The sequence below is a fragment of the Podarcis raffonei genome, chromosome 8, assembly GCF_027172205.1.
Source record: "Podarcis raffonei isolate rPodRaf1 chromosome 8, rPodRaf1.pri, whole genome shotgun sequence".
Lineage (NCBI taxonomy): Eukaryota > Metazoa > Chordata > Lepidosauria > Squamata > Lacertidae > Podarcis > Podarcis raffonei.
The window spans coordinates 2191837-2213775 of NC_070609.1; the positions used below are offsets into that span (position 1 = coordinate 2191837).

The window sequence follows — 21939 nt, forward strand, 5'->3', positions numbered from 1 at the left end:
AATCTGTTCCGGAAGTCCGTTCCAAACCAAAGCGTTCCAAAACCAAGGTGGGCTGTCCCATAGAAAGTAATGCAAAACGGCTTAATCCGTTCCAGACTTTTGAAAACAACCCCTAAAACAGCGATGTAACATGAATTTTGCTATCTAACGAGACCATGGATCCATAAAATAAAAAGGATAAACAATGTACTGCAGTCACACAATCAATCAATCAATCAATCAGTAGCCGAACTGGGTTCCACACAGTCACCAAAAAAAGAGAGAAATATGGATAGACAAAGTACAGTGAGATTAATTGGAAGTCAGTTTTAAATTTCTTTTCTATAAATTTTATAATTGTGTTCAATACCAGTATTTTGTTTAGTCGTTTAGTTGTGTCCGATGCTTCGTGACCTCCTGGACCAGAGCACGCCAGGCACTCCTGTCTTCCACTGCGTCCCGCAGTTTGGTCAGACTCATGCTGGTAACCTCGAAAACACTATCCAACCATCTCGTCCTCTGTCGCCCCCTTCTCCTTGTGCCCTCCATCTTTCCCAACATCAGGGTCTTTTCCAGGGAGTCTTCTCTTCTCCTGAGGTGGCCAAAGTATTGGAGCCTCAGCTTCAGGATCTGTCCTTCCAGTGAGCACTCAGGGCTGATTTCCTTAAGAATGGATGCGTTTGATCTTCTTGCAGTCCATGGGACTCTCAAGAGTCTTTTCCAGCACCATAATTCAAAAGCATCAATTCTTCGACGATCAGCCTTCTTTATGGTCCAGCTCTCACTTCCATACATCACTACTGGGAAAACCATGGCTTTAACAATACCAGTATAGGTAAAGGTAAAGGGACCCCTGACCATTAGGTCCAGTCGTGGCCGACTCTGGGGTTGCGGCGCTCATCTCGCTTTATTGGCCGAGGGAGCCGACGTACAGCTTCCGGGTCATGTGGCCAGCATGACTAAGCCGCTTCTGGCGAATCAGAGCAGCACACGGAAACGCCGTTTACCTTCCCACCGGAGTGGTACCTATTTATCTACTTGCACTTTGACGTGCTTTCGAACTGCTAGGTTGGCAGGAGCAGGGACCGAGCAACGGGAGCTCACCCCGTTGCGGGGATTCGAACCACCAACCTTCTGATCAGCAAGCCCTAGGCTCTGTGGTTTAACCCACAGCACCACCTGTGTCCCACAATACCGGTATATATGATGATAATTATATTAATCTTCTTACATTTTATAGTGTGGTGGTTTGTTTGATTTTTCTGTTATTTGTTTGTTTGATTGTATGTTTGTTTACTTGTATGTATGTCTGTTTTTCATAAATGTATTTATTTTAAATTAATATATATATATATATATGTATGTATGTATATATATAAGGCTGATCGCCGAAGAATGGATGAGACTCCCATGGACTGCAAGAAGATCAAACCTCTCCATTCTGAAGGAAATCAGCCCTGAGTGCTCACTGGAAGGACAGATCCTGAAGCTGAGGCTCCAAGACTTTGGCCACCTCAGGAGAAGAGAAGACTCCCTGGAAAAGACCCTGATGTTGGGAAAGATGGAGGGCACAAGGAGAAGGGGATGACAGAGGATGAGATGGTTGGACAGTGTTCTCGAAGCTACCAGCATGAGTTTGACCAAACTGCGGGAGGCAGTGGAAGACAGGAGTGCCTGGCGTGCTCTGGTCCAGGGGGTCACGAAGAGTCAGACAGGACTAAACGACTAAACAACAACAACAAAATATATTTTTTAAAAAGGGCCACAAAAAGGCAAAATAAATAGCAAAAATAAGACAGAACTCATCATAACACTCAAATCAGAAGCGTAACTCTCAAAATTGAGCATCTTCGGTTTCCGGAAAAAGTTCACAAACCGGAACACTTACTTCCGGGTTTGCAGTGTTTGGGTTCCAAGTTGTTTGAGAGCCAAGGCGTTTGAGAACCAAGGGGCCACTATAATGGACTACCTTGCAGGGCTGTCCTTTTGGGCCACCGCTTCCCTGCCCCAGGCAAAGCATTTTGTGCGCGTAGGCAAGCGTACTGACGGGTGCTTCGTGAACGTGAAATTATTGATCCTTTTTCATGGCGGAGGAAAGGTCACAGCGCGGTCTCCCTCGGCAGAACCTGCTGGGGTGGGGTGGAGACGCTCCTTCCTCTAAAGGGTTAACTGGGGCCACGTGATGCGAGCTTCCAACTTTCCCCACATCTTCCATCCGTACCCCCCACTGGGCTCCGCTTAAGCTCTTAAACAGAGCCAGATGGGAAAGCAGGTTGGTTGACTGAGAGTTTGGCAGGCGACCAGCTTTTGGGGGAAGCCAAAAAAGCAGCAGGAGACTGAGCGCGAGAAGGGGAAAGAGGAAAAGAAATGGTGTGAGAAAGGGGGAAAAGGGGGAAGAACGTGGCTGCTGGCATTGCAAATGTCCTCCGGGAACAGAAGGAAGGCGACGCGTCCATTTTTAGGCACAGGAAAACTGAGTCAAGGCTGGCTTCAAGCAGCCTTGCTGGTGGCAAGCAGACAATCTCCTAGGGAGAGCAGAAACTGCTCACAGGGGACCAAGGGGGAAGGTTTTGCAAGCTGGAAGAGCTTGTTCCTTTTGTTGCCTCAGAGGGGTATGTAGACAGACAAGCCATAATTAATAATAATAATAATAATAATAATAATAATAATAATAATAATTGTATACCGCCCTTCGTCCCAAGATCACAGGGTGGTTCGCAACATAGAATCATCAAATGAGAACATAAAATACGTAATAAAAACAAGATGAAGAACAGGAACAAAACCAATAACCCCTCAACCACAAACATGTTTAAAAGGACATCAAATGTTAATCGGCCGAAGGACTGGTGAAAGGGAGACATAAAAGGAGTTATGGGTTTGCAGCACTGACAGATGCTTCTGCAATGCTTCTGGACTAAACTGAGAAGTCTCAGATTCTAGCCTACCGGTAGCATTTCCATCTTCCCTCAGCTGCAAGGATAAAGCCTCTATATGTGTGGGAGCTGGTAGCAGTTACTTGGTCGTGAAAGAAACACACTTTGTGCATGCCCAGAGGCGCTCTTTACTTGCTCCAAGTGTTTGTGGATGCGACAGGTTCTGGGACTGATCCAAATCCAACGGGTGGAGGTGGCCCAGTTGCAATGGAAAGACGCTTTGTGCATGGCCAGAGGCACACTTCACACGTCCCAGATCCTTTGCGCTCACAACAGGTTGTGGAGCTGGCCTAAATTAAACCCTCTCTAAGACCAAACAATGAGTAAACTGGGGCAGTTGGAGACAGACCAGAGAAGGGCACAACACTAATTCACTGGGGAAGAAAACGCTGGCCAGACACAATCGGAAGCTCAGTATTTAACTTCCCTGCTGCAACTAAAGGCTGGGATTTGGCAGGTCCACAGAGTGGAAGAACTTTGGGACGACTCTTTTGAAAAGGGAAGATCGAGTGCTTGTATCCTTCCTTCGAGGACAACGCTTCTCCATAAACTCACACGCTCCGGTCTTTTTCTGACCTCCATCTTCCCCATCGCCTCCAAAACACACACTTCCCCGCTGCTTCCAAACCGCTCTCCGGCACCCACAAGCCCGGCTCAAATTACCTTCTCAGCAAATTCCAAAGCTAAAAGCATTTCCGCCTTGAGAAACCCTCCCGTTCTTCTGGACCATGTTAATTGCTGCAAACACACACACACAGAGAGAGAGACAGATCCTGGCTTGCTTAGATCTGGGAAAAGGGAACTGCGTGGCTAAATATCCACTGGAGGGATGCTACTGGCTTATAACACTGGCATGAGTTGATCCCTGTCACCTTATTGCCTTGTGTTCTATGAGATGCTAATAATAATAATAATAATAATAATAATAATAATAATAATAATTTATTTCTAACCCCCACCTCCCAAATCTGGCTGTGTTACCCCAGCCACTCTGGGCGGCTCCCAACAGAACATTAAAATCACGATAAAACATCAAACATCAAAAACTTTCCCTAAGCAGGGCTGCCTTCAGATGTCTTCTGAAAGCTGTATAGTTCTTTATCTCCTTGACATCTGATGGCAGGGCGCTCCACAGGGCGGGCGCCACCACCAAGAAGGCCCTCTGCCTGGTTCCCTGTAACCTCGCTTCTCGCAGGAAGGGAACCGCCAGAAGGCCCTAGGAAGTGGACCCCAGTGTCCGGGGTGGACAATGGGGGTGGAGACGCTCCTTCAGATATACTGGACCGAGGCCATTTATGGCTTTAGAGGTCAGACCCAACACCTTGAATTGTGCTCGGAAAAGTACTGGGGGCCAATGTAGGACTTTCAGGACCGGCGTTATGTGGTCTCGGCGGCCGCTCCCAGTCACCAGTCTAGCTGCCGCGTTCTGGATTAGTTGTAGTTTCCGGGTCACCTCCAAAGATAGCCCCACATAGAGCGCATTGCAGTAGTCCAAGCGGGAGATAACCAGAAAATGCACCACTCTGGAGAGACAGTCTGCGGGCAGAGAGGGTCTCATCCTGTGTACCAGATGGAGCTGGGTGACAGCTGCCCTGGACACAGAATGGACCTGCACCTCCATGGACAGCTGGGCGTCCAAAATGACTCCCAGATAGCGCATGTTTACTACTGGGCCCTTTCAAATCCGGAACAGGTTAGCAGGCTCATCACACACAAGTCAGATCCTGAGATGAATGAGCTAAGGGTGCACAATTCCAGTTGTGAGCAGAACCAAGTTACACTAAAATGTTGGTGAGAGGAAAATAAGGAGCGATGAGGTGTTTGGAAAGTCCAGACTACGACCTGGGAGAGACCAGGACTCATTTCCCAACTCAGTCGTGAAAACTCACTGGGTGACCTTGCGCCAGTCATTGTCTCTCAGCCTGTCCTACATCACAGGGCTGTTGTGTGTGTGGGGTGTTTACATAACAATAAATACAGATTCCTCTTTCAGGATCACACGCAAGATCATATTCCTATACTCTACAGGTCACGCAGATTACTTTGGTCTGCAACGTTTGCTCAGTTAATTGGTAAGATTAGTCACATGTAAACGACGGGGAGAAACCTGTGTGACATAAAAGCCATTATAAATCCACCCGCTGGTTACTGGTACCACCCAGGGAGCCCAATTCGTTTTATCGCTCATAGCCAAAGGCCTTCACAATGAACAACAGAGGGCAAAAAGCAAGGCATTCCTCTAAAATCACACAACATACCGTATTTTTCGTTCTATAAGACGCACAAGGCCACAAGATGCACCTAGTTTTTGGAGGAGGAAAACAAGAAAAAAAATATTCAGAATCTCAGAAGCCAGAACAGCAACAGGGATCACTGCGAGGCGAAAGCAGCAATCCCTCTTGCTGTTCTGGCTTCTGGGATAGCTGCACAGCCTGCATTCGCTCCATAAGACGCACACACATTTCCCCTTACTTTTTAGGAGGGAAAAAGTGAGTCCTATAGAGCAAAAAGTACGGTAAGTCTATAAACCTACAAACCTAGACAGCATCTTAAAAAGCAGAGACATCAACTTGCCAACAAAGGTCCGTATAGTTCAAGAGGCCTGGCGTGCTCTGGTCCAGGGGGTCACGAAGAGGCAGACACGACTAAACGACTAAACAACAACAACAAGTCTATAAAAGTCTACAGCATAAAAGTTTAATATTGCAATGCATCAGCAGAACTGAGGTGAAGCCCCTTAGCTGCCAGAGCAAATCTGGCTACCAGATGTCCAATTTGTAGCTCTTTATTGGCCAAGAGTTTGAGAACCAAAGAACCACTGTATCTGGACTACCTTGCAGGGCTATCACTTACTGGGGGAATCGATCTGAGAACCAATAAAGAACAGGAAATACAGTGGTACCTCGGGTTAAGTACTTAATTCTTTCCGGAGGTCTGTTCTTAACCTGAAACTGTTCTTAACCTGAAGCACCACTTTAGCTAATGGGGCCTGCTGCTGCTGCCGCGCCGCCAGAGCACGATTTCTGTTCTCATCCTGAAGCAAAGTTCTTAATCCGAGGTACTATTTCTGGGTTAGCGGAGTTTGTAACCTGAAGCGTATGTAACCCGAGGTACCACTGTAATAATAAAAAATTCTCTGGGCACTGTCTATAAAGGGCAGATCAACAAACAAGGCATAATGTCTTCAACCTGGTTATATAAATAAATTCATTTCCATACTCCATAAATGCATATGAGCTATTGCAAGAGCTATTTCCCCTCTAAACATGCCGAGGGCATCCGTTGAAACCTAAGTTCAACAATGGCCCCACATAATTGTATAAATCGGAAGGTCTGCGGTAATAAGAATGGGTCACAGGAACATAGGAAGATGGTGATCTTCAAGTTGTGGGGCAGGTGGCGGTGGGGCAATTCCCTGCCATTTGGAAAGCTTATTCTGCTGACGCTGAACCCTCCCTTCCTTCTCCAGGTGCCAGGAAGCACTGCTGACTCACCTGTTGAATTCATAGATGTCTTCAATGTTGCAAAACAAGGCACTGACTTGTTCTGGTTTGAGCGGCAGCTGTCCACAGTCGATGATGCAGCCCAAGTAGTCCTGAGGGAAGGGAGGATGGAGAAAAGAAGGAATCAGCGGCAGGGATACCTCGTGACTATCGCAAACGCATCACCAGGGCAGCATGGCTTAGCCTTTGCTAAGCAGGTGCTTGGAACTACAACTCCCAAACGCCATCTCCAACTCCTGGAAAGGAAGCTTTTAATGTTTAGGGAAGCTTTTAATGCTTAACAAACCACTGTATTTTAGTATTGAAATATACTCGGAGTCGAGAGTGGATTTCATGCTCTTCATTCAGCTCATAGTGGTGAGGAGGAATGGAAGTTCCCCCAAAATGTCTGCTTTATATACATTATTTACACAAAGGGCCCCCCGTGATTGGCTAATTCCAGGATTCTCCTGTAGGCCAATCAGGTTGCAGATTCACTTCCACATGGAGCTGGATTGGGTGGCTCCTGTGGACCAATCAGACTGCTGCATTCTGGACCCTATTGTTCTAGGACCAATCAGACTGCTGCATTCTGGATCCTAATGTTCTAGGACCAATCAGACTGCTGCATTCTGGATCCTATTGTTCTAGGACCAATCAGACTGCTGCATCCTGGATCCTATTGTTCTAGGACCAATCAGACTGCTGCATTCTGGATCCTATTGTTCTAGGACCAATCAGACTGCTGCATTCTGAGATCCTATTGTTCTAGGACCAATCAGACTGCTGCATTCTGGATCCTATTGTTCTAGGACCAATCAGACTGCTGCATTCTGGATCCTATTGTTCTAGGACCAATCAGACTGCTGCATTCTGAATCCTATTATTCTAGGACCAATCAGACTGCTGCATTCTGGATCCTATTGTTCTAGGACCAATCAGACTGCTGCATTCTGAAGCCTATTGTTCTAGGACCAATCAGACTGCTGCATTCTGGATCCTATTGTTCTAGGACCAAGTAGACTGATGCATTGTGGATCCTATTCAACTCAGTACATAACAAATATTTTGTTGGAAGCCGCCCAGAGTAGCTGGGGAAACCCAGCCAGATGGGCGGGGTATAAATAATAAATTGTTTTTTGTTGTTGTTGTTGTTATATCAACGGCGTCTCCGAAAAATTTGACACATCACTTGGGAAGACAGGCGAACTAATGCCAGTGTACTGGAATAAGCAAAGATCACCCGTGTCGAAGCAATGATTATTCAGCATCAACTTCATTGGACTAGTCATGTTGTGTGGATGCCTGACGATCGTCTTCCAAAGCAACTACTCTATTCCGAACTTTAAAATGGAAGGCGTAGTGCTGGTGGTCAACAAAAGAGGTTTAAAGACTCTCTCAAGGCAAATCTAAAAAAATGTAGTATAAACACCAACAATTGGGAAACACTGGCCTGCGAGTGCTCCAGTTGGAGAACAGCCTTGACCAAAGATGTCCTGGGCTTTGAAGACACTTGAACTCAGGACGCAAGGGAGAAACGTGCTAGGAGGAAGGCACGCTTGGCAAATCCACACCGTGATCAACTCCCACCCGGAAACCAATGTCCCCACTGTGGAAGGATGTGTGGATCCAGAATTGGCCTCCACAGTCACTTACGGACTCACTGTTAAAACCGTGTTTAAGGAAGACAATCTTACTTGGCTATGAGGGATCGCAGAAGAAGAAGAAGAAGAAGAAGAAGAAGAAGAAGAAGAAGAAGAAGAAGAAGAAGAAGAAGAAGAAGAAATAATAATGTGTCCTCAGCACGAAGACTCTGTCCTTTCCCATAAGGGACCCTCACATCGTCCCATCTCTGCAGGGACGGAAACAGCCAATGTTTAGACGCCGCAGCCGCTCTCTCTTTGTCCCCAACTGCCAAGAGGCCTGGGAGAAGATGCTGGAAGAAGTGTCTCTTGGACCAGCCGCCCAGAAGAGAAAGGTGATGATGATAATACAGTGTCACCTCTGGTTGCGAATGGGATCCGTTCCGGAGGCCCGTTCGCAACATGAAAAGAGCGCACCCCACAGCGGCCTGTTTGTACACGCGCGGGTTGCAATTTGGCGCTTCTGTGCATGTGTGTGATGTCATTTTGTGCTTCTGCACATGTGCGAGTGGCGAAACCTGGAAGTAACCCTTTCTGGTACTTCCGGGTCGCCGCGGGACGCAACCTGAAAAAACGTAACATGAGTTATGACTGTCATCATTTTAATATTTCTACCCATCTGGTTGATGATGCTGCGTGAAGCAGAGGCGGCCCCGAGCCGTTCAGGTGGCTTTCGGAGGAAGTGAGCAACACTGCAGGAGAGGTCCCAGGAGAAGCGATAGCCCTCTCTTCCTCTGTGGATTTGCCCAGTCCTCTTTTACAGCTATCCAAGTTGGAGGTCAACATGGCCTCTTGTGACAGTGAGTTCCACAGTTCAACTACAATGGTACCTTGGTTCTCAAACACCTTGGTTCTCAAACGCTTTGGTCCTCAAACTTGCGTAATCCAGGAAGTAAGTGTTCCGGTTTTCAAATGTTTCTAGGAAGCTGAACATCTGATGCAGCTATCGGCTGCACCAGTCAGAAGCTGTGCCTTGGTTTTCCAACATTTCGAAGAGACTTCTGGAGCGGATTAAGTTTGGCGCTTTTGTTTTGGCTATTTATTTTGTGTTTTTGTTTTTGAGGCTTTTTCGTTTAATTTGTTTTTGTGACTGCGTAGAACCTAGTTCAGCTACTGATTGATTGATTGTGTGACTGCAGTACATTGGTTATCGCTTTCATTTTATGGATAAAAGCCCCCCATCCAAGCAATTTTTATCACCTGCAATACTATCTTATTTATTTTATTATACTGTCTTATTTATTTTATAGTACAGTACGTTGATGATGGCTTTCATTTTATGGATCAATGGTCTCGTTAGATAGTAAAATTCATGTTAAATGGCTGTTTTAGGGGTTGTTTTTAAAAGTCTGGAACGGATTAATCCGTTTTGCATTACTTTCTATGGGCCTCGGTTTTGGAAAGCTTTGGTTTTGGAACGGACTTGTGGAACGGGTTAAACTTGAGAACCAAGGTACCACTGTATGTTTTTTGTGAAAAAGGACTTCCTTTAATCAGTCCCAAATCTTCCAGCCTTCACCTTCATCGCACACCCTTGAGTTCTAGCACTATGAGAGAGAAGGAGAAGAAGAAGACTTTCCTCTGCTCCCTTTCTCCATGCTGCGCATCGTTTTTATAAATGTTACTCGTTCCACCAGATACTCGCCTTTCCTCTAAACTAAGAGGTCCCTGAGAAAAGCAAAGACAAACCTAGACAGCATCTTAAAAAGCAGAGGCATCACCTTGCCAACAAAGGTCCGTGTAGTTCAAGCTATGGTTTTCCCAGTAGTGATGTATGGAAGTGAGAGCTGGACCATAAAGAAGGCTGATCACCGAAGAATGGATGCTTTTGAATTCTGGTGCTGGGGGAGACTCTGGAGAGTCCCATGGACTGCAAGAAGATCAAACCTATCCATTCTGAAGGGAATCAGCCCTGAGTGCTCACTGGAAGGACAGATCCTGAAGCTGAGGCTCCAAGACTTTGGCCACCTCATGAGAAGAGAAGACTCCCTGGAAAAGACCCTGATGTTGGGAAAGATGGAGGGCGTAAGGAGAAGGGGATGACAGAGGACGAGATGGTGGGACAGTGTTCTCAAAGCTACCAGCATGAGTTTGACCAAACTGCAGGAGGCAGTGGAAGACAGGAGGGCCTGGCGTGCTCTGGTCCAGGGGGTCACAAAGAGGCGGACACGACTAAATGACTCAACAACAACAACAACAAGAGGTCCCTAATGTGGCAACCTTTCCTCCTAAGAGGAATCGCTCCGTGTCGCTTGCAAATGGGCCCAAAGAGCCATTTGAAATTCAGGGAGACAATGCGTGGACAATGAGAGAGGGACGGCCGGGCGAGTCTTAATTTAGAGGCACGCAAGAAGCCGTCTCCGCTGCCAGACAGACCCCAGTCGGCTTCCCTCTCCTCTTTCAGTGGTCCCAGGAGAGGCCAGAGAATTCCAGAAATTCCAGCAGTAAAGCGAAGCAGAGGCTGGAGGAAGAGGCAAATGGGCTCGCCTTCAGCAGTTGCTTCCACCCTGGAGGGAGTCAACGCCTGATGGCAAATCCAGGGCTCAAAGAAGACCTTCTGGAGGAAGGCAAGGACCCGTCTAGCTCAGCATCCTCTTATCCCAGATGCCGGAGGGAAACCAGGAAGCAGGATCTGAGCACAAGAGCCCCTGTGACCTCCAGGAATTGGCATTCAGAAACACTGCTTGGATGCTGCGGCTGGCAGCCGTCAATAGGCTGCTCCCCCATGAATTTGCCCCATCCTCTTTTAAAGCCACCTATTTTGTTATAATGCGACACGGGTGGCACTGTGGGTAAAAGCCTCAGCACCTAGGGCTTGCCGATCAAAAGGTCGGCGGTTCGAATCCCCGCGGCAGGGTGCGCTCCTGTCGTTCGGTCCCAGCGCCTGCCAACCTAGCAGTTTGAAAGCACCCCCGGGTGCAAGTAGATAAATAGGGACCGCTTACTGGCGGGAAGGTAAATGGCGTTCCGTGTGCTGCGCTGGCTCGCCAGATGCAGCTTGTCACGCTGGCCACGTGACCCGGAAGTGTCTCCGGACAGCGCTGGCCCCCGGCCTCTTGAGTGAGATGGGCGCGCAACCCTAGAGTCTGGCAAGAATGGCCCGTACGGGCAGGGGTACCTTTACCTTTACTTATTTTGTTATAATAATAATAATAATAAGTGAGAGATTTTACTTTCTTGGGCTCCATGATCACTGCAGATGGTGACAGCAGCCACCAAATTAAAAGACGCCTGCTTCTTGGCAGAAAAGCAATGGCAAACCTAGACAGCATCTTAAAAAGCAGAGACATCACCTTGCCAACAAAGGTCCGTGTAATCAAAGCCATGGTTTCCCCAGTAGTGATGTATGGAAGTGAGAGGTGGACCATCAAGAAGGCTGATCGCCAAAGAATGGATGCTTTTGAATTCTGGTGCTGGAGGAGACTCTTGAGAGTCCCATGGACTGCAAGAAGATCAAACCTCTCCATTCTGAAGGAAATCAGCCCTGAGTGCTCACTGGAAGGACAGATCCTGAAGCTGAGGCTCCAAGACTTTGGCCACCTCAGGAGAAGAGAAGACTCCCTGGAAAAGACCCAGATGTTGGGAAAGATGGAGGGCACAAGGAGAAGGGGACGACAGAGGACGAGATGGTGGGACAGTGTTCTCGAAGCTACCAGCATGAGTTTGACCAAACTGCGGGAGGCAGTGGAAGACAGGAGTGCCTGGCGTGCTCTGGTCCAGGGGGTCACAAAGAGGCGGACACGACTAAATGACTAAACAACAACAACAATCTGGCTGAGTTTCCCCAGCCACTCTGGGCGGCTCCCAATCAAGTGTTAAAAACAATACAGCATTAAATATTATTGTTGTCATTTAGTCGTGTCCGCCTCTTCGTGACCCCCTGGACCAGAGTATGTCTTAATTCGTTCCGGAGGTCCGTTCTTAACCTGAAACTGTTCTTAACCTGAAGCACCACTTTAGCAAATGCGGCCTCTCACTGCCGCTGGAGCACGATTTCTGTTCTCATCCTTAAGCAAAGTTCTTAACCTGAGGTACTATTTCTGGGTTAACGGAGTCTGTAACCTGAAGCGTCTGTAACCCGAGGTATCACTATATTATACAGTGGACGTTCACAACCCGCAGCGTTTGCAACCTGTGTCTGTGGATGCGCAAAGCGCGATTTAGCACTTCTGTGCATGCGTGACTGCCGAAACACGGAAGTAATCTGTTCTGGTACTTCCGGGATTTGGCAGTTCGCAACCCGAAAAAATGCAACCTAAAGTGAACGCAACATGAGGTATGGCTGTATATTATATTATATTATATTATATTATATTATATTATATTATATTATATTATATTATATTATATTATATTATATTATATTATATTATTTCCAGCATTCAGGGTTGCTCAGGGAAGGGCAGTTGCGCTCAGTGGGCAGAGCAACAACTTAAAGCCAATCTCTATGCAGCAGCGAAGTGTAGGGCACACAGCCCTGTCTTGGGGCTACAGAGTTTCAAAACGCTGGCCTGATTTTGCTGGGGGGCATGTCTGTCCAAACAAGAAACCTTTCTGTGCACAGGAAACTCTCACAGGCTGAAGACAAGGGTTGCACCTTTCCCTGTGACGCAAGGGCAGGAAGGAAAATTTAAATATGTGTTTCCTGACTGCAGTGGGCCACAGAGCCCACCCCCCAGTAGACTGCCCCCCCATTTCAGAACTCCACCCACCCCCACCCTGTGCCCCCAGGTTGAAAAGGTGCACACAAGAATCGTAAGAGTCAGAAGGGCCCCGAGGGTCATCCAAACCAACCCCATGCAAAGTGCAAATCACAGCTTACTTCAACAACCAGACCTTACTGCCTGTGGCTCAGGCCTCGGTGAGAGAATTTAAGAGCATCCCTGTGAATACGAGGACATGAGAAAAGCCCGCAGGATCAGGCCAGGGGCCTGTCCAGTCCAGCATCCTATTCTCAGTGTGGCCAACCAGATGCGTCTCTGGGGAAACCTGCAAACAGGACCTGGTGCCAACAGACCTCCCCCTTTCAGCGGTTTCTAGCATTTAGAAGCATTTATGCCTCTGACCATGGAGGCAGACCACTGATGTCATGAGGAGCAGCCATTGATAGCCTTAACTTCCTCCAGTATTTGTCTCCAGTCCTGTTTTAAAACTATCTAGGTTGCTTCCTGAGGCATGGAGTTCCAAAGTTTAACCATGTGCTGCACGAAGAAGTACAGTGGTACCTCGGGTTAAGTACTTCATTCGTTCCGGAGGTCTGTTCTTGAACCTGAAACTGTTCTTAACTTGAAGCACCACTTTAGCTAATGGGGCCTCCTGCTGCCGCTGCGCCGCCGAAGCACAATTTCTGTTCTCATCCTGAAGCAAAGTTCTGAACCCGAGGTACTATTTCTGGGTTAGCGGAGTCTGTAACCTGAAGTGTATGTAACCTGAAGCGTATGTAACCCGAGGTACCACTGTATTTTATTTTGCCTGCCAATAATAATAATAATAGTAGTAATAATAATAATAATAATAATAATAATAATAATAATAATAATTTATTATTTATTATTTATACCCCCCCATCTGGCTGGGTTTCCCCATCCACTCTTGGCGACTTCCAACAAAATATTAAAAATACATTAAAACATCAGTCACTAAAAACTTCCCTAAACAGGGCTGCCTTCAGATGTCTTCTAGAAGTCAGATAGTTGTTTATTTCCTTGACATCTGATGGGAGGGTGTTCCACAGGGCGGGTGCCACCACCGAGAAGACCCTCTGCCTGGATCCCTGTAACTTGTCTTCTCGCAATGAGGGAACCGCCAGAAGGCCCTCGGCGCTGGACCTCAGTGTCCGGGCAGAACGATGGGGGTGGAGACGCTCCTTCAGGTCTACTGGACCGAGGCCGTTTAGGGTTTTAAAGGTCAGCACCAACACCTTGAATTGTGCCTGGAAACATACTGGGAGCCAATGTAGGACTTTCAAGACTGGTGTTATTTGGTCTTGGCGGCCGCTCCCAGTCACCAGTCTAGCTGCCGCATTCTGGATTAGTTGTAGTTTCCGGGTCACCTTCAAAGGTAGCCCCACGTAGAGCGCATTGCAGTAGTCCTTCAATCTTCTAACATTCAACTTTGTTGGATTTCCACAATTTCTAGCATTTTATGGGAGAGGGAGAAAACCCCTCCCCTCTCTTGCTTGACTCCCCCCCCAGAAAAACTAAAAAGTCCCAAATGCTGCAACCATTCCTCACAGGGCAGTCACTCTGGTGTGAGTACAGTGGTACCTCGGGTTAGGTACTTAATTCGTTCCGGAGGTCCGTTCTTAACCTGACACTGTTCTTAACCTGAAGCACCACTTTAGCTAATGGGGCCTCCTGCTGCTGCCATGCAGCCGGAGCACGATTTCTGTTCTCATCCTGAAGCAAAGTTCTTAACCCGAGGTAATATTTCTGGGTTAGCGGAGTCTGTAACCTGAAGCGTATGTAACCTGAAGTGTATGTAACCCGAGGTACCACTGTACAGCCAAATGCCTCCGAGAAGCCCACCTCGCACGGCGCCAAGACAACAGCTCTCTCTTGCTTTTTTCAGGAACAGGTAAGGAGAAGAACACGGTGGTTCAAAAACTCTGCAAAACCAGATCAGGAAACACCTGGCCGTTCGCTCTCTCGCACATTACAGCGAAGAACCACCCCGTTAATTTATGTCATTGAGGTTGGCTGAGAAGCAAATGCTGAATTTTAAACGCCGCCGTGGAGGTGGAAAGCAGAAAAGCAGAATGCAAACAGGCCGGGGAAAGGGAGGAACGAACGGCTTCCTTAAGACGGTAGGTTTTGAAAGGAATCACCTGCCTGGGCTTCCCCAGATTACTGAATATGTGGACGGGCAACAAGAAACCTTCTCGCTGCAAAGAGCTTTCGGCGTGGGTGTTAGATGCAGCCAGGATTTCAACAGCCCAGTAGCAAGAAACCGGAAAAAGTCTGCACTGGGCTGTGTGGTGTAAGAGTTTATGGTCTTTGGCGAGTGCGGGGGAAATTACACATAAACGACATGTTTCCGGGGAGGAGCCAGATTGTTATTATGTCATCTGGTGGAATTATATTTTCTATGCTTTGGATTTGTATAGTTAAAGATTCGTATAGTTAAAGCCATGGTTTTCCCAGCCATGGTTTTCCCAGTAAGTCCATAAACCTACAAACCTAGACAGCATTTTAAAAAGCAGAGACATCAGCTTGCCAACAAAGGTCCGTATAGTTCAAGCTCTGGTTTTCCCAGTAGTGATGTATGGAAGTGAGAGCTGGACCATAAAGAAGGCTGATCGCCGAAGAATTGATGCTTTTGAATTCTGGTGCTGGAGGAGACTCTTGAGAGTCCCATGGACTGCAAGAAGATCAAACCTCTCCATTCTGAAGGAAACCAGCCCTGAGTGCTCACTGGAAGGACAGATCCTGAAGCTGAGGCTCCAAGACTTTGGCCACCTCATGAGAAGAGAAGACTCCCTGGAAAAGACCCTGATGTTGGGAAAGATGGAGGGCACAAGGAGAAGGGGACGACAGAGGACGAGATGGTGGGACAGTGTTCTTGAAGCTACTAAAATGAGTTTGACCAAACTGCGGGAGGCAGTGGAAGACAGGAGTGCCTGGCGTGCTCTGGTCCAGGGGGTCACGAAGAGGCGGACACGAGTAAACAACAACAACATGCTTTGGATTTAAGATGCGCCAAATCCACGATACACGCCAGCTCAGGAAAAAGGGAGGCTTGGCTTGACATTGGCGCGTCACCGTGTCTTTCTCTTACGGTTTATAATAATAATATTATGTTATTATCTATACCCTGCCCATCCGGCTGGGTTTCCCCAGCCACTCTGGGTGGCTTGCAACACGTATAAAAACATAATACAGTGGACGCTTGGGTTGCAAACATGATCCGTGCGGGAATCATGCTCGCAACCCACAGCGCGGCATGTGCGCACGCATGGGTCGTGATTCGGCGCTTCTGCGCATGTGCAAAGTGCGATTTAGTGCTTCTGCACACGCACAAGTGCCAAAACCCGGAAGTAACCCATTTCGGTACTTCCGGGTTCGGTACGGTGCGCAACCCGAAATCACACAACCTGAAGCGTCTGTAACCCGAGGTATGACTGTAAAACATTGAGCATTAAACAAAAACACTTCCCCATACTGGGCTGCCTTCAGATGTCTTCTAAAGGTTGCGTAGTTACTTGTTTCCTTGGCTTGCGAAGTCGCATAACTCCACACCCTCCAACATTTCTCCCATGAAAATAGGAACACCTTAAGTGGGACATTCCTGGATCAAATCAGAAACCGGGACGGCTTCTGTAAATTTTGGACTGTCTCTGGAAATCAGGGGCGCTTGGAGGGTCTGGGGTTTGTGTGTTTTTTGTGGGATTTACATTTCCTTAGCTGCGCCTCACACTAAAGTCAGAACAAGAACATAGGAACTTCCCAGCACAGGGGCTGCCTTCAGATGTCTTCTGAAACTCATATAGTTCTTTATCTCTTTGACATCTGGTGGGAGGGCGTTCCACAGGGAGGGTGCCACCACCGAGAAGGCCCTGTGCCTGACAACAATTTTATTATTTACTATTGTCTGTTTGCTTTTTGCTTGGTGTGACGTAATACTCTGTCCCCGCACTTTGGGGTTAAGAACATAGGAAGAGGTTTGCCGGATCAGGCCAAAGGGGGGTCATCTCCTGGTATGCCCCACGGAGGACCTTAAGGTCCATATATAGCAACACCCTCAAGGTCCCAGGCCCTAAGGAAGTCAGGTTAGCCTCAACCAGAGCCAGGGCCTTTTCAGTGATGGCTCCGGCCTGGTGGAACGCTCTGTCTCATGAGACCAGGGCCCTGCAGGATCTGATTTCTTTCCTCAGAGCCTGTAAGACAGAGTTGTTCCGCCTGGCCTTTGGCTTGGAATCAACTTGATCCCCTCCCCCTCTTTCCTTTCTCCTTCTGTGATGGAACTCCTATTTGGGGACTTCCCTGGCTTTTTTCTGGCCCACATAGGACCAGTCTGGATAGTTGGCCTCGGTGAAGATTTGACGTTTTCATCCCCAAAAAGTTTTTGATTTGAGTTTCTACTGAAATGAAGCTGCATTTTAATGTTGTATTTTAATCTTGTTTTTAAGTTGTATTTCAATCAATTGTTTTTATATTTGGTGTTAGCCGCCCTGAGCCAGATCTTGGCTGGGGAGGGCGGGGTATAAATAAATCTTCTTCTTCTTCTTCTTCTTCTTCTTCTTCTTCTTCTTCTTCTTCTTCTTCTTCTTCTTCTTCTTCTTCTTCCTCCTCTTTAGTCCAGCATTCTGTTCTCGCAGAAGCCGACCGGATGCCCATTGTGGGAAACATGCAAGCAGGATCTTGCCTGATCTAGCCACTGATCACCCTCCCCTCCATGAATCCGTCCTTTCCCCTTTTAAAGCCATCCAGGTTGGCAACCATCACTGCCTCTTGTGGCAATGAGTTCCATAGTTTAACTCTGCGCTGCGTGAAGGAGGACTTTCTTTTCCCTGTCCTGAATCTTCCAGCATTCAGCTTCTAGTGTTATGAGAAAGGAGGGGAAACCCAAATCTCTCTCCATTTTCTTCACACTGTGCATCATTTCACATGCTTCTGTCACGCCACCTCTTCCTCGCCTTTTCTCTAAACTAAAAAGCCCCAGCCTTTCCTCACCGGGGAGTCGCTCCATCCCCTCGATCAGTTTGGCGGAACTTTTTCCAACTCCTTTTTGAGGAAAGGCGACCAGAACCGTACACGGTATTCCATCCACATGCTATGGAGCGTTCTAGGCTGGGTTCAAAAGTGCTCAGCCGTGAAGCCAAGCCTGACCATCTTTCAGCCTAAGCTACCTTATTTAACTTCGTTCACTAAATTGACACACCACCCTTCATCTGAAGAACACAGCATAAAAACACAAAAATATATGACACAATAACAAACAAAACAATACCCCCCTGGTTTAAAAAACAACAACAGCCATGGATTGCTTAACAGCCAAAGGCCTGGTTGAAGAGGAACGTTTTCTGCCTGGCGCCTAAGATAGATAATGAAGGTATCAAGGGAGCTTCCCATTCTGCAAACGGGGAGCCACCACCGAAAAGGCCCTGTTTTCACGTTGCCGCCCTACCTTACAGGGCTGTTGCCAACAAGCCCCTGGGAGGGAAAGGCAGGGTCAAAATATAAGGGGAGGCCAGGCACTCAGCCCTGTCTGCCCTTCCTTCCTTCCTTACCTCCACGATGCTCCTGAGGTCCCGGACGTAGGACTGCTCCGTTTCCACGATCTCCATCACCACCCGGTCCAGGTGAGACAACTTCATCCGGCGCTCTCTGGCCCTGCCCGGACTCGGCGACCAACCCGGGCCCGCCTGGGCTTCCCCCGGCCTGTCCAGCAAGGCCACCGGCGTGAGGTCCAGGCTGATGTCGCTGCCGTTCTGGTGCTGGGGGTAAGTCGGGGGGCAGCCTCCCAGCCCCCCGCTGCTGCCGAAGGCACTCTGGCTGTCCGGCAGCGAGGCGGACGACGCCGAGGAGCTGAGGCTGACCGGGCGGTCGCTGTCCGAGCACACCGTGTTGACCGAGGTGCAGCTGCCCAAGATGGGGTCGGACGCCATGCCAGAGCCAAGACCACTCAGCGAGGAGACGGAGGAGGGCCGAGGTGCTGCTAGCCGGGGGGCCAGGAGGAAACGGAAAAGAGAGAACGCAGCAGGGGTTGGAAATAAATAAAAAGTTGCACGCTCAGCCCCCTACCATAAAGGACGTCTGCCCTGACCCATCTCTGCCCCACGTGCAAAGGAGCTGTTCAACAGGAGGCCGGTCTTGTTTCCTAGCCCCCCACCTCACCACAAGTCTTCTGCATTCACCTTCTGCCTCCCCGGCTTTTCAAAAAATAGAAAACCTCCTCGCTCTCTTCAACACCCTTTTGTGGCTTTCTCTTCTCTCTCTCTCTCACCTTTTGAAGCTGTGGTTTGCCTCGCGAAGGATGCCGGGAGGAGAGGCAGTTGTGCAAAAGGCCGCACACTTATTCTCCTCCGCTTGCTTCCTCCCTCCCTCCCACCCCCCCCCAAGTACCACAATCTTGCATCTAAAGCTTTCGCCGCTTGCAAAAAGCGTGCGGCTAGGGAGAGAGAGAGATGCACAGGCTCAAAAACGGACGAGCGGACTTTGGTTGGGATTTATTTGTCAAAAACCTCAGGCTCTGGAAGGGGAACCCACGCCGGGCTTGTTCAGAGACACAGATCTCCAATAAGGCAGCTTTTGCCAATCGGGAAAAGTTTGGGACGGAAACAGCTCCCCTCGGCCCAGCTGCCCCATAGACAGGGTGCTTTGGGGCTGCACAATCTCTGCTGGCGTGTGGGTTTGCGTACGTACCTGCCTTGCCGCCTCTCTTGGTGCTGCCCCTGCGGGCTCCCTCGGGCATGGTGATGTGGTCTCCGGCGCCCGTCCTGCGAGGAAGGAAGGAAACTTTTTGAAAGGGTTCGGGGGAGCTCGCTGAAGGTCCTGCACCAGCAATTTGATGCACCGCGAAAGCCCGACACATCATCTCATTCAGCACCCAGTTCTCGCGATGGCGAAATACATCTGTGAACCTGGGAATGATAGACTGCCTCTGGAACTGGAAGTTCCATTAGGGCGTAAGAAGGGCCTGGGTGCTGGATTGAGCCAAAGGCCCACCAAGCCCAACATCGGCTCCCAGTACATTTCCGGGCGCAATTCAAAGTGTTGGTGCTGATCTTTAAAGCCCTAAACGGCCTCAAAGGCCCAGTATACCTGAAGGAGCGTCTCCATCCCATCATTCTGCCCAGACACTGAGGTCCAGCTTTGAGGGCCTTCTGGCGGTTCCCTCCCTGCAAGAAGTGAGGTTACAGGGAACCAGGCAGAGGGCCTTCTCGGTGGTGGCACCCGCCCTGTGGAACGCCCTCCCACCAGATGTCAAAGAAATAAACAACTACCAGACTTTTAGACGACATCTGAAGGCAGCCCTGTTTAGGGAAGCTTTTAATGTTTGAGGCATTACTGTATTTTAATATTGTGTTGGAAGCTGCCCAGAGTGGCTGGGGAAACCCAGCCAGACGGGCAGGGTATAAATATTATTATTATTATTATTATTATTATTATTATTATTATTATTTATTATTATTCTGCTCTCGCAGTGACCAAATACACCTAAGAACCTAGGGCTATAGATAACAACAATAACAGCAATTTATTGAAATATTGAAGGTCGTCCGCGATAGCACCAGACTGAAACTCCGAGCCAATTTCACACCGAGGTTTTGCAGAGGAACCCAAACGTCGAAACTGAGCCCCAACAACGTGATCCAGGAATGGCGCGTGGCTCCCAGGAAACTCCGAACGAAACCGGAGTCCTGGTGGATGCGGAGAGCATTCACCTTGAAGGCGACATCAGATTCTGTTTGCTGAAACCACCACCGCTGTCCTTCGTTCTTGGTGTGGGTGGCAACAAAGGAACCCAGAAGGATCACAGCGGCACCCGGGCGGCAACAGGACGGCAAAAATCTGCAAATGGCCTCAGGCAGCCACCGTGCTAAGGGGCAGGGGCCCCATTGGTGCCGGAAGCCAGGAAAGAGGGTACTGAGAGCCAGGAATACAGACCCACCAACCATATAATGGTACAGAATAGCGGTGCAGCAGGGACAGGGTTATCCGTGAGCAATAAAAAGCCGGAATACGAAACTGTACATTCCATCCGATAGTAAAAAGTAAATTATGGTAGATAGAAGAGGCAAGGCAACCAGAATCTGTGGCCGCCATAAAGCTGCAAAGACTTCAGACTTTCCCTTTGCCTCTTTGCACTTCTAAATGGTGTGCAAGCTTTCACAGGGAACTGCATGGAGTGGGAGTTTTTTGTGTCATCCTGATCTTACATTTTTAGCCTTCGAACTTGCTTTCTCCTTCATCACAGTTTTAAAAAGGGCTGCCTGCTTACCATCTCCTCTCCCCAGAACGCCATTCTCAGCCAACATATTTCCTGTACTGTATATTTCTAGGGACGCCACATGCTAGGGCTGGGCAATAAGGTAAAGGGACCCCTGACCATTAGGTCCAGTCATGACCGACTCTGGGGTTGTGGCGCTCATCTCGCTTTACTGGCCGAGGGAGCCGGCGTACAGCTTCCGGGTCATGTGGCCAGCAGGACTAAGCCGCTTCTGGCGAACCAGAGCAGCGCACGGAAACGCCGTTTACCTTCCCACCAGAGCGGTACCTATTTATCTACTTGCACTTTGACGCACTTTCGAACTGCTAGGTTGGCAGGAGCAGGGACCGAGCAACGGGAACTCACCCCGTCGCAGGGATTCGAACCGCCGACCTTCTGATCGGCAAGTCCTAGGCTCTGTGGTTTAACCCACAGAACCACCCGCTTCCCAGGGCTGGGTGATATAATGTCCAAAATTGATCTGAAGCCCGTATCATGATAATGGTTTCATTATTTGTGACCTGGCAATATATCACCAAAAAAAAAAAAAAATGATGTGTGTGTGTGCTGTGCAAAAAAATCACAATGTGGGGAAAACCGTGAAGCCAGCCCATGGCTCTACAGAGCTCCATCCTTATTTCAGACACTGTCATTTATCCATATAGCACGATGTTTATTTCAAACATTGTAATCTATATGTATAGCACAATGTTTAGCTGCTGAGGGACACGGGTGGCACTGTGGTCTAAACCTAGGACCTGCTGATCACAAGGTTGGCGGTTCGAATCCCCGTGACGGGGTGAGCTCCTGTTGCTCGGTCCCTGCTCCTGCCAACCTAGCAGTTCGAAAGCACGCCAGTGCAAGTAGATGAATAGGTACCACTCCGGCGGGAAGGTAAACGGCGTTTCCATGCGCTCTGGCACTGATCACAGTCCTCCGTGCATCAGAAGCAGTTTAGTCCTGCTGGCC

The 21939-nt window shown here is 48.6% G+C and overlaps 1 protein-coding gene across 1 annotated transcript in view; it reads right to left on the reverse strand.

Moving 5' to 3' along the window:
* The window catches only part of PLEKHG2 (pleckstrin homology and RhoGEF domain containing G2), a 77113-nt gene that overhangs the window by 32654 nt on the left and 22520 nt on the right, over positions 1–21939 (reverse strand). The window contains exons 2-4 of the mRNA XM_053397647.1: positions 19404–19477; positions 18269–18696; positions 6410–6510 (exon numbers count right to left, since the gene is read on the reverse strand). Of these exons, the coding sequence (XP_053253622.1) occupies positions 6410–6510; positions 18269–18696; positions 19404–19452 (578 nt within the window). The 5' untranslated portion in view covers positions 19453–19477. The remainder of the gene's footprint in view (positions 1–6409; positions 6511–18268; positions 18697–19403; positions 19478–21939) is intronic.